Raw genomic sequence first — 13,304 nt, forward strand, 5'->3', positions numbered from 1 at the left:
CAGTGTTTTGCTGCTTCTGACATTAGCCAGGAGGCTAGTGACACCTTCCCTGGGATATCAAAGAGATGCCAAGGGAATGGGTGGCCACATAAGCATTTTTCCTCCTTTTAATTCGTGGACAAACCACCCTAGCATGTATATGCATATTCCCAGAACAGCATATGATTTATCATATTTTCCAGAATGTCACTTTTTTTAATCATCTGAGACATGCTTTGACTTATATTCCAAAGCATGGGAAGTACATGAATGTTGGGAGGCAAGTGAAATACAAATCCTTGTTTATATAATAAATTAATAGTTTAGCAAATAAGCATTACATTGTCAATATGGAAACATTTGGATTTTGCTAAATGCTAGGCACGTGGGACCATGAGTTTGGATATTGCAGCTTTGGATTCTTTTTTTTTTCTTCTTTTTTTTGCAAGCTGCTCACCTGATTTTCCATGATTTCAGCAATGATCCACAAGTTATTCCACTGGAACCTTTTGTCAGCAGCTAACGTACATGCTGTCTCCCTCTGTGTTCCCTGAGAGATTTTGCAGAAGTGCATCACTTGCAAGGGCACGTTGTTTCAAATGTCGTCCTTCACTCACATCACAAATGTTGTCTGTGTGGGCACATTATATTATGACCTTGTAAAAAGATTCATGTATTTGTCCATTTATTTCATTATTCATAATAATATAAAATTTGTCTTTCATTGCCTTTCATATTTTTGAGAAAGTAGGGTTATGCATGGTTAAAAAAAAGATATACATATATTTAAGTGTGTGTGTGTGTGTGTGTTTTTTAAGTCACTGAAATAAGGTCAGAAAAGTCTTTTGAGTACTGGATGTGGTAGATTAGTTTTTAAGATATGAAAATCATCCTGCACACTCATTCACATAAAACAATATATTCTTTGTGCAGCCTCTGACTTGTACCTGTGTGAAGATAATATTGCTGTTGACCACTGTTAGACATCATGTAAGGTTTCCAAGTCGTTTTCCCAGGAGAATTTGGTCTCTTCCAGGACTTCTCCCAGTAGTTGGTCTGTTACCATGGTGATTGTTTTGTTCTCTGCTGATTGGAAGCTCTTGTGGCTTTCTATAGACGGACCTTGCATTTTAGTAACACTGTGCCTTCAGCTTGGCATTTTGGATGTTGTATTTCAGTAGCTCTGGTGTGTTGGGATCCCTTTTTGAGAAGGCCTTGGCCCTTGTTTGTGAAAGGCCTCTTGTGTCAGGTCATGTGGTTGTTGAATGGGCATTGCGCAGGGGGCAGAGCATGATGCCTAAGTGGTGAATCGCACATTTCAGAGGAAGAGACTCCTGAAGCTGGTGTCCTCCTCGATCTCAGGTTCATTGCGAGCTCCGATGTCGGCTCGCTTGTGTCGGTTATAGTTTTAGCCTTAAGCCCTTAAGCGTTTTTTTTACACTTACGCTAGTGTATGTGTACAGTCGAATGCACAGTCTTTTGAAGTATACTCTATTTGATGTTGTACGTGAACACGGATGGTCGACACATGCACTCTAGAAAGCTTCATCCATGCCCAGTGTCTGCTCTATTTTTCCCCAGGGGGGATTACAGATTAAGTTATGACCAAATATGTTTGCACTCATTTAAACCAAAGCTGAGCTGTCTCATAAGCACTTGTCAATGAGTGTCTGTTGTTGCTGCGCTCTCCGCTATTTTGTGGTTGTTGTTCTGTCTCTTTAGTTTCGTTTTCTACTGTGAACGTCAAGTCAAGTCACCTTTATTTATATAGCGATTTTAACAATACAGATTGTCAAAACAGCTTTACAGTATTAATAGGAAAATAGTGTGTCAATGCAAAAGGACAATAGTAAACACTCAAATTTCAGTTCATCATTTAATTCAGTGATGTCATCATCCAGCTCAGTTCAGATTAAATAGTATCTGTGCAATCAAGTCGACGATATCGCTGGAAATTAAGTGTCCCCAACTAAGCAAGCCGGAGGCGACAGCAGCAAGGAACCAAAACTGGAAACAACAGCCTGGGACAGTGTTGCCACTGTGTGGAACAACTGATTACTGCTAAATAACTTGCATGTGCGACCTGCGTGTAAAAAGCATGTGTGGGTACAAAAATTGGGTGGTCTGCGTACAGTGATGACGAAATTATGAAAATTTCTATGAAAATTCGTTTTCCCATTTTTATGAAGTAAGTGGTTCATAAGGGTTTATAATGCACAAGAGATTGTTCTATTTTGGGAATTTATTCACTGTACTGTGCACCATGCCTAAAAACACCCTTTATCTGTGATTATATGAACAACCTGTGTTAACTTATTGCTTAAATTGTGTTGATATTAATGTGTTTTTCCATTACCTCAAAATTAAACTGTCTTCTAATAAATCAAATCAAGCTGTAATTCTGTTTGTGAATGACTGTGCAGTGATTTTTGTGTTGCTACAGGAACCTGAGTTCAGCTGGAGAAGAAGCCAGAAAATATATGCGCTCCTGTGAGGGACTCGTGGACTCACTACTGTACATCATCAAAGCCTGTGTCAGCACCTCTGATTTTGACAGCAAGGTATGCACCAGAACCCCTTAAACACACACACACAATCACACAAACTCACGCTTCATCACACAATCATGTTCAGTCAGTGAAGGCAGTTTCTCTCTCAGATTGTGGAAAACTGTGTTTGCATCCTGAGGAATCTCTCCTATCGGCTGGAGCTGGAAATGTCACCCTCCTGGCTGACAGCCAATCAGGAGCTTGATAGGTTAATGGGGTCAGAGTCACCCAGAAAAGATGCAGATTACAGCTGCTGGGGGAGGAAGAGGAGAAAAAAGAAGAATTTACTCGAAGAACAGGTGAGGCTAATGCCATTACATCACCAAAGAGGGTTTAACAGCACTTTAAAGTAACTCCTTTACAGTATCAAAATAGTACCAAAATGGTGTCCAGGAACCTGAATGACTCAACTGCAGTCACAGTGCTGTCCATAATGGTGAGTGGAGGGAGAGCAGGGGGGGTTCCTCCTGAAGTCCACGGTCATCTCCACAGTTTTGAGCGTGTTGAGCTCCAGGTTGTTGAGACTGCACCAGACAGCCAGCTCTTTAACCTCCTGTCTGTAAGCAGACTCGTCACCGTCCTGAATGAAGTGTAAGCAGATGTTTGAATGTTTAGTTCTCTCTTCTATCATAATTAAACAGGGCTTTCTTGTTGCGCGTGCTGAAGCTCCTCTGCGTGGGCGCGATCTCGCTTCTGAATTTGCAAATAGCAAAAATGCATCATAGAAAAATATTTGAAAAACAGCTGGCGACTCTGGTGTGAGAGAATTTGCAAGATAATGTATATATAGCAAAAATAAATGTATGTGTGTTTTCTTAATTTCTCCAGTACCGATAGCAGAACCGTTAATGTCAGAGCTTATTGATACTCCGGTCTTTCATAATTTAGCACCGAGACCGATTAAATACAGAGTTTCGGTACCCATCCCTAGTCTTTAGAGGTGCAGTCATTGGTGTACAGGGAGAAGAGCAGTGGGGAGAGAAGACAACACTGAGGAGCTCCAGTGCTGATCGTACGGGTGCTGGATGTGTATTTTCCCAGCCTCACTAGCTGCTGTCTGTCTGTCAGGAAGCTGTTGATCCACTGACAGACAGAGGTGGGCACTGAAAGCTGAGTTAGTTTGGGCAGGAGGAGGTTTGGGATGATAGTGTTAAAGGCCGAGCTGAAGTCCACGAACAGGATCCTCACATAAGTCCCTGGTCTGTCTAGATGTTGCAGAACATAATGCAGTCCCATGTTGACTGCATCGTCCACAGACCTGTTTGCTCTGTAGACAAACTGAAGAGAGCATCTTCTTTGGCCTGATGGAGCTGTTTGAGTTTTGCAGTGAACCATGGTTTGTCGTTGCTGTAAGTTAGATGAGTCCTGGTAGGAATGCACATATCTTCACAAAACTGATATATGAAGTTACAGTCTCTGTGAGCTCGTCCAGATCGGTGGCAGCAGTTTCAAAAACACTCCAATCAGTGAGGTCAAAACAAGCTTGTAAATCCTGTTCTGCTTCATTAGTCCATCTTTTAACAGTCCTTAATACAGGTTTAGCTGATTTCAGTTTCTGCCTGTAGGTCGGTATAAGATGAACCAAACAGTGATCTAAAGCTGCCCGTGGGATGGAGCATTATGCATCCTTTATTGTGGTGTAACAGTGATCCAATATATTATTGTCTCTGGTGGGACATGTGATGTGCTGTCTGTATTTTGGCAGTTCATGGGAGAGATTTGCTTTATTAAAGTCCCCGACAATTATTAAAACAGAGTCCGGGTTTTCTTGTTCTGTGTCTGGGATCTGATCAGTGAGTTTCTGTAAAGCTGAGCTCACGTGCGCTTGCGGAGGAATGTAGAAACTGACGAGAATGAATGAGCAAAACTCCCGTGGCGAGTAGAAAGGCTTACAGTTAGTAAAGAACACTTCTAGATCTGAACAGCCCATCTTCTTTAACACAGTTACATCTGTACACCACCTCTCATTGATGTAAAAGCATGTCCCGCCGCCGCGTGATTTCCACGTTGATTCTGCGTCGCGATCCGCTCTGAACAGCTGAACAGCCCGGGAGACTCAACGCGCTGTCCGGAATGGCGTCTTTCAGCCAGGTTTCCGTGAAACACAGAGCAGCAGAGTTTGAAAAATCCTTATTTGTCCGGGAGAGCAGAAGGAGCTTGTCCGTTTTGTTGGGTAGAGAGCAGAGGTTCGCCAGATGGATGCTAGGCAACGGCGTTCTGAATCCGCACTGCCTGAGCTTCATGAGCGCACCGGCTCATTTCCCCCGTCTGCGCGTCCTGAAGCGTTTGATCAGCGCCGCAGCTCCCCCGACTACAATGTCCAGCAAAACATCAGAATAGTCGAAAGCCGGTGAAATATCGGGTGGTGTGTACTTCCGAATGTCCAGCAATTCGTCTCTGGTGAAACTGATTACAGGGATATAACTAAAGACAGGACAAACTAACAAAAACATAAAAACAACTGCGGAGCACGCCACGGAGGCAGCCATCTCCATCAGCGCCATCACGCCAACGAATAAAGGCCCTACGAATAACTAATTTATTTCTTAAAAACGAGCATGGAGTCTAAGACCTTGTGTGTGTGTGTGTGTGTGTGTGAGTGTGTGAGTGAGTGTGTTTGAATAATCATGTTGTCTTGTCTGCATGTAAATACATTGGGTTACACTTTACTTGAAGGGGTGTGCATAAGACTGACATGACACCTTCATAATCATGACATGACACCTACATAATCATGACATGACACATGTCATGAATATGAAGGTTTTGTATGCATGTTTATGACAACTGTCATTAAGTGTAATTTGCTCAGTTATGTAATTTTTAATGCAAAGATGACATTGTTTGAGATGTCTTTGTTATGGGCTATGGTTAGGGGTAAGGGTAGGGGTAGGGTTAGGTTAGGGTTAGGTCAAATAATGTCATATTTGCATTAAAAATGACATAACTGAGCGAATGACACTTAATGACAGTTGTCATAAACATGCATAAAACCTCCTTCATATTCATGACATGTGTCATGTCATGATTATGAAGGTGTCATGTCAATCTTATGCACACCCCTTCAAGTAAAGTGTTACCATACATTGCTTGTGCTTCATGTGTACAGGCGTATTCTTCTGAATGGTAGTGTAAGAGTTATGTATGATTGTTTAATCTCACTTCATATGCTGGTGTTAAAGGGATAGTTCACTCAAAAAAGATAATTCTGTCGTCATTTACAACCGTATGCATTTCTTTCTTTTTCGCAACACCAAAGAAGATATTTTAAAGAATGTTGGGAACCAAATAATTTTGAAGCCCATTGACTTATATTATATGGACAGATATTTCTCAAAATAAAAAAAACTTATTTTATGTTGCTCAGAAGAATGTCATACAGTTTTGGAATGATATAATATTTTTTTGGGGGGGTGGGGGGGTTGAACTGTTTCTTTAAGTCAGCTGATAACTCCTGTGTGTTTTTCATTTCTCTTAGTGGGATGGTGTCGGGCCGATCCCTGGTTTCTCAAAGCCTCCTAAAGGTGCTGAAATGTTGTGGCACCCATCTGTAGTGAAGCCCTATCTTACCCTGTTAGCTGAGAGCTCAAACCCAGCCACACTAGAGGGCTCTGCCGGGTCACTCCAGAATCTCTCCGCAGGACACTGGAAGGTGTGTAATTGACTTCTACAGCTCACATAGGACCAGGTGTTACAGTCTAAGACAGTTCGTAGGCTTGTGATAGAAGCTAGTAAAAAAAAACTTTAAAAAAAAAATTTCATAAAGGCATATCCCTAAATATTTCAAAAAACTTAATTCTGTGTGATATATTTCTACAGTCTGTGTCCATATACTTGTTTTGACAATAAATGAACAGCAGTAAACATATAAAATGAGATATAAAGTCACATTATGAGATAAAAAGTCTAAGAAGTCACATTGTGAGACATTGTTTTTTTTTTACTCTGAGAAATTTTCATTTAGAGATGTAATTTTGATGTTTATTGCTAAATAGCATAAAACTGTCTAGATGTCCGAATTTTTGGTTATAGTGTTGCTTGTTTTGCAAACAGTTATAAATTAAATGTAAAATAAAACATGTAATATTTATTTTTTTATTTGTAATTTTTTTTTGGACAAACATTTTCATTGATATATTCAGTCTGTATTATGTATATGCATTTGGGGGAAAGTGCTCAAATCTGTTGTTTCTTTTCTAAATGTCAAGTTGCAAATTGTCATTCATATACATATGGTAATGTAATATGGTATTAGAGTTATAAGCATTTTAATTAAAGTTAATTCTGCCTCTGAATGTGTGTTCATCTGAATGTGTCTGTAGTTTGCAGCGTATATTCGCGCAGCGGTGCGTAAGGAGAAAGGTTTGCCCATTCTGGTGGAGTTACTGCGCATGGATAACGACAGAGTGGTGCGCTCCATCGCCACAGCACTCAGAAACATGGCCCTGGACGTGAGAAATAAAGAATTGATCGGTGAGAGTGCCGTTACCAACATAAACCTGTAATATTTTACTCATGCCTTATCATCTTTACTTGTATAGTGCTTTATAAAACACAGATTGTGTCAAAGAACACAGCCTTATTTTATTATTTACTTATCACAGATTGTGTCACAGCCTTAAACATGAAAATAGTGTCAATAATACAAACAAAATTCAATTCTGCTTTAAAGCAGCTCTAAAAAGAGGACAAAAGTAAACAAAATGCCATCATCATCCAGCGCAGACTTATCTGTTCATTACCAGAGCTGCCACGGAAATAATTCTTCCCTGAGTTTTACACATGCAGTTTGACTGAAAAGAAGCTCGATAATCCTAATTGTGTGAGCGTGATGATTGATGCTGGTTGTGTCTCAGGGAAATATGCCATGCGGGACCTGGTGAACCGTTTGCCAGGGGGAAACACGACACAGCTGTCAGATGATACGGTGGCGGCAATCTGTTGCACGCTGCATGAGGTCACCAGAAGAAACATGGAGAATGCTAAAGCCCTGGCAGATGCGGGCGGCATTGAGAAACTCGTCAACATCACCAAGGGCAGAGCAGAAAGGTAAGCGACTGCTATGAATACTACACAAATAAACCTTGATGCTTGTTCATCTTTTATGTAGCATTTCACCAGTGCACACATATACTTTCTCCATCTTGATTTGTCTAAATCAGTGGTTCTCAGCTCCACCGCTCTGTATGTTTTGCACATGCGTTCGCAGCAGATACTCGATGAAGGTGGTGAAGGCGGCCGCTCAGGTGCTGAACACGCTGTGGCAGTACAGAGACCTGCGCACCATCTATAAGAAGGTGAGTGGCAGCACAGTAGGGCTACAGCTGCTCCACATCAGGGCTGTGTTTATTTCTTCCTGTGTTTGAGCAGGATGGCTGGAATCAGAATCACTTCCTGACTCCTGTATCAACTCTGGAGGGAGAGCGCTTCAAATCACAACCCACGCTACAGATGTCCCCTGTGCACCACACAGGCTAGTGTCACACTACACAAACACATACAGTACAGTGTTTTATTGTTCATTAAGGGCCTGTTTACACCTGGTCACTTCATACGTTTTCTCTGATTGGATAGCTATCCGATCGTGAAAAGACCAGGTGTAAATGCCCTCTGAAACGCTTTCGAGATGCATTTAAATCCGATCGCTCAAACCACTTCAGGAGGAGGTGCCAGAAGAAATTGGACAAATGTAAATGCATCTGGTTGTTGAAACTACATATGCAAATTTTACTCCTCCCAAAATATAAAAAAAATAAACATGTGAGAGCATGTTATAGTCAGATATATGACAGTGCTAATGCAAGAAGCATCGCCGCGAATAAGTAGCTGAGTAGGCCTATCTCTTCAGCAAGCCGACACGCAAACTGTCACAAATTAAACTGAAAGTAAGTCGCAGACGCTCAACACAATCATCTTCATTAGAAGTAGTGAGACTAACCTATCTTTCCAGCGCTCTCTCCTTGATCTTGAAATTAGCTGTTGATGAATAAAATAGCATAAAATGCAGCGCATATCTGTTGCTTTCATTGACGTGAACTCTGTTAAATTTGCATATAGCGAAGACTCATGTATGTGGCCAAGTGTAAATTGAAACGTTTTAACAAATCAGATAGATATCCGATCAGAGAAAACGCATAAAGTGACAGGCCCTAAGAAATGATAACGAAGATGAACTTAGGACAGTTGGTTGATGGAGATCTTAGTATAATGCACTCCAGAAAATAGCTGATTGAGCTGAAAATGAGTCCAAAATGCTGTGTGTGTGTGTGTGTGTGTCTGTTTGTGTTTGTGTGAGTTTGTGTTTGTGTGTGTGTGCGCGTTTTTGTGACAAATGAGGACATAAATTTGTATAATGACAAAGGTATGACAGGTATTACAAGGAGAAGGTGACTTTTCAGAACATCACCCCATGTCCCCACTTTTCAAAACGTTTATAAATCACACAGAATGGAGTGTATTGAAAATCTGAAATAGCACAAAATTTCCTGTAAGGGGTAGGGTTAGGTGTAGGGTTGGTGTAGGGCAATAGAATATAAGGTCTGTACAGTATAAAAACCATTATGTCTATGGGATGTCCCCACTTTTCACAAAAACAAACCTGTGTGTGTGTGTGTACCTGTTTTTCTATTCTGGTGGGGACTTAAACCTGAATACACACAGACTCATGGGGACTCGTGTCACGGTGGGGACCTAAATTGAGGTCCCCATGGGTAAACAAGCTAATATATCACACAGAATGAAGTTTTTTGAAAATCTAAAAATGCAGAAAGTTTCCTGTGAGGGGAAGGTTTTGATGTAGGGTTGGTGTAGGGCAATAGAATATACGGTCTGTACAGTAGAAAAACCATTATGCCTATGGAGAGTCCCCACAAGGATAGCAAATGAGACTGTGTCTGTGTGTGTGTGTGTGTGGGTGTGTGTGTGTGTGAGAGTGAGAGTGTGTGTGCGTGTCAAATATTTCCAAAGAATTGTTGGAGATGCTGGCTTCTTTTGATTTCCCTCAGGATCAGTGGATCAGGACAAACTCAGATTTGACACAAATTATAATAGTCTTTATTATATTATTATAAAACTATTATAATTATTTTAAAGCTGCTTGCCTGAAGAACCTAGAAGTGCTGTTTACTACACTGCTCAAAACAATGAAGGGAACACCTAGTCATCATAGTATAACACCACGTCAGTTAAACTCCAGGGATATCCGATTCATTTTTGCCACTTAATTTGTTGGCATCATTGGCGACTTGATTGCACAGGCACTACTGGAAGAGAGCTAAACCAAAGTCCCTTTAAGGCAAGTCATGTCACTCGAAATCTTTGAAATGCCGCTCAGGCATGCAAGTGCAGTTCCTATCTCTTTGAACCAGTACTTTCAAATCTCTTTGAAACATCAAATTCTCCAAGCTTACGATTAAATTTCATATTTGATATCACCAATGAAATCTGACAACAACTGTCTCATAAAAGTTGTTTATTTTGCTCAAACAGCATTTTTAAAAAGCCAGTGCGCTGACTGTTTATAGCAACTTGGACTTCTAACGGCAGCTGCAGTGTCAAACTGACTTTACCAATTAGCGGTTGGCTCTTTTGTTCAGAAGGCGGGGCTTCATTCGATAGAGCAGCCATATTGAGCGTTGCATTTTTTCCATAGATATGTATAGATGCCTCATTAGGGACTGCTTCTATGGGCTGCTATGCGTAAGTTGTCCGCCATTATTGTAATGGTCAACTTGACGTCATTCACCATAGTAACCAATGAATATTCGAAGATGCCACAATCCTGCACAGCTGATAGTCTGCAAATCCATAGTATAGTGAATGACATCCAATTGAACGTTCCAAGATGGCGGACGTGCTTGGAGTGGTCAAATGGGGCATCATACATATCTATGATTTTTCACCATTCAAAACAATACGAGTGACACATCTTGAGTTCATCAATGATGAACTGACTTTAACTAAAATACTGACTGATTACTACGATCCTCTTAACAGCAGGATTTAATTGTGTCTGCATTATTGACACACTCTTCTGTTTAACACTGTAAAGCTGCTTTGACACAATCTGTATTGTAGTAAAGGGATAGTTCACACAGCTCCAGGCCTCCTGAAGCAAATCAATGCATTTGTATAAGAAAAATATTCCTATTTAAAACTTTATAAACCGTAATCTCTAGCTTCAGCTAACTGTTGTACTTGCGTACAGCGCAGTGGAGAAAGTGACAACAGGTGCACTGGAGACGCAACAGCAGGACAACCCTCAAAAAGGAAATGGTTTTGCAGGTGGTGGCCACAGACAATTGTTCTTCCTGACTGATTTGTCTCTAGTTTTGTTCGAGTCCTTGTCACTGCTTGTAGCATGAGGCAGTACTTTCAACCTAATCAGGCAGTCCAGCTCCTCCAGGATGGCGCACCCATACGTGCCAACGCAAGGATGTTTGGTGCATCTGCAGGCGCAGTTTCAGTAGAGTAGGTTCACACTGAGCATGTGACAGGTGTGAAAGAGTCTGGAGATGCCATGGAGGACGTTATGCTTCCTGAAACATCATCCAGCATGACGAGTTTGGCGGTGGGTCAGTGATAGTCTAGCTCGCGGAGGTCCTATTCCTCCCCAGACCATGTTTACTGCTGTTAGGTACCAGGATGAACTCCTCAGAGCCACTGTCAGACCTCACACCCTGGCTTCCATCCAGCCCAGATTTTGGTTTCCATTGACCAGTCACATCATTTTCTTCTTAACAAATTACACAGGGTATACAAGTAGAGATGTTCAACTTGAATATTTCGTTCATCAAGATTTAATGATTTAAGTGTTTCCTTAATTTTTTTGAGCAGTGTGTTATGTGAAATTACATAATTGTTACAGTGGTAGATGTAGGTTGATGTAGTTCTGACTGTAAATGAGGTTAGTTTATTTGTTTTCACATTAACTCATACAGTGATTTGTTTGTTTGTTTAGCAGGCAGCACATTATCATCTCCCGCCATGCTGGGCATCAAAGAACACTCTGATCATCCAAAGACACAAACTATGCAATTTTATAATTACCAAGGAGAAAACGGCATCAGTAAAAATAAAACTATAGGTATGAGAACTTCCTTCAACAAAGGTGCCTGTTAACTGGACTGAGTTTACAAGCCGATTCATGAGTTCATAATGATTTCTATTTAAATTAAGTTGTACGTTAATCTAGTCCCCAAATCCAAAACTTACCTGATTGCTATTTCTTTAAGCTAAAATTGAGCTACATGTATCTGCCTAACTCCAAGTTGATTTTTAAAGGGTCTGCAAAAGCATCTCAGTATTACACTTCCCTGAGCAGAGAGGGCTCGAAACGAGAACAGGTGAGCTGAACTCAACTTCCCATCACTGCAGTGGACCTTTACAATTTTCCTTTTCTACTGGATTCCCAATAGATTCTCATTACTCTGATTCACTAGCAGTTTGAACAATTATTTTATACTGGACTACAAGTGTATTAGTTCAAATTGTTTTAAATACTTTTTTAGCTACTTTATAAAATATATATATATATATATTGCATTTAATGTAGTGTCTTAATTCAGTCACTAATGATGTTCCACTTGGTTTAGGATGCTCCCTTATGAGGTGCGTTTTCTGCCCAGGTAGCACTCAAGGGTTCATGAACATGAGCTCTTTTGATGAATGCCCATGAATGATTGACACAAAATGAGCTGAAAATGAGAATGAACAAGATCTTGACTGTTTAGCTGAAGACCAGATTGTTGTGTTTGTGTGCAGAAGGTGTATCACACCGATGAAACGGGCCACAGAAACCATGACACTTACAGCACATGCCTGCATTCACCACACGCCTACGAGGACTCGTATCTGGAAAAGATGGTGCACTATTCTCCCGCTGATTACAGCCAGACACACGGCTTCAGAACCACAAGCAACTATGTGGACTTTTACTCTTCCACCAGGAGACCGTTGCACTGCAGTGAACATTACCAAGGATCCCCCGACTCATGGGTATAGAGCAGGGCTGCCCAAACTCTGTCCTAGAGGGCCGATGTCCTGCAGAGTTTATCTCCAACTTGCCTCAACACACCTGCCAGGAAGTTTCTAGTATGCCTAGAAAGAGCTTGATTAGCTGGTTCAGGTGTGTCTAATTGGGGTTGGAGCTAAACTCTGCAGGACACCAGCCCTCCAGGACCGAGTTTGGGCACCCCTGGTATAGAGTATCTCCAACACAGAAATGCACATGGGAACACATTGTTTTTAAAGAGATGTGAGAAGTGGATGCAAAGCATATAAATGTGATGGAGAATGTCTAGATCTCTGGAGAGATGTTGCAGACCAGGGGTGCCAAAAAACTGCAGTCCTGCAGAGTTGAGTTCCTACCCTGTTTCAGCACACATACCGTATTCAAATGAGCCTGAAGGATTTGATTAGCTGGATCAGGTGTGTTTAATGAGGGTTGAAGCTGAACTCTGCAGGACTGCGGCCCTCCAGAAACTGAGCGTTGCACCCCTGGAGACTCGCTGAGGAAAAGACTGGGGAATTCTTAAAACTTGGGGCACCTGACCATGAACTTCAGTTTGTCAAAACAATAAATAAATGAATGAGGATTAAATGTATATGAAGGATTTCAGAGGGATGTTGTACCTGTTGTTGTTGAGATTGTTAATGTTATGGAGTCTTGTACATGTCATTTGTTTATTTTTAGACTGATTGAAAATAGCTGCCATGTGGTTTATGCTTTACTACACTGGTAAAAACTCCTTTCATGTTAAACCTTGCAGACCTAAG

At 41.1% G+C, this 13,304-nt stretch overlaps 1 protein-coding gene across 6 annotated transcripts in view; it reads left to right on the forward strand.

Annotated features, from left to right (window-relative positions):
- The window catches only part of LOC107569723 (plakophilin-4-like), a 93,716-nt gene extending 81,121 nt beyond the window's left edge, over positions 1 to 12,595 (forward strand). For 3 of the 6 annotated variants that reach the window (XM_016255870.1, XM_016255869.1, XM_016255875.1), the window contains 10 exons: positions 2,423 to 2,540; positions 2,639 to 2,827; positions 6,007 to 6,180; positions 6,851 to 7,001; positions 7,385 to 7,577; positions 7,738 to 7,825; positions 7,899 to 8,001; positions 11,488 to 11,613; positions 11,811 to 11,872; positions 12,291 to 12,595. In XM_016255870.1, coding sequence (XP_016111356.1) covers positions 2,423 to 2,540; positions 2,639 to 2,827; positions 6,007 to 6,180; positions 6,851 to 7,001; positions 7,385 to 7,577; positions 7,738 to 7,825; positions 7,899 to 8,001; positions 11,488 to 11,613; positions 11,811 to 11,872; positions 12,291 to 12,530 — 1,444 coding nt within the window. In that variant the 3' untranslated portion in view covers positions 12,531 to 12,595. The remainder of the gene's footprint in view (positions 1 to 2,422; positions 2,541 to 2,638; positions 2,828 to 6,006; positions 6,181 to 6,850; positions 7,002 to 7,384; positions 7,578 to 7,737; positions 7,826 to 7,898; positions 8,002 to 11,487; positions 11,614 to 11,810; positions 11,873 to 12,290) is intronic. The other 3 variants (XM_016255871.1, XM_016255872.1, XM_016255874.1) reach the window with 3 other exon arrangements.
- Positions 12,596 to 13,304: the final 709 nt, after the last annotated feature.

This window comes from Sinocyclocheilus grahami, unplaced genomic scaffold, assembly GCF_001515645.1.
Source record: "Sinocyclocheilus grahami isolate Dianchi unplaced genomic scaffold, SAMN03320097.WGS_v1.1 scaffold1375.1, whole genome shotgun sequence".
Lineage (NCBI taxonomy): Eukaryota > Metazoa > Chordata > Actinopteri > Cypriniformes > Cyprinidae > Sinocyclocheilus > Sinocyclocheilus grahami.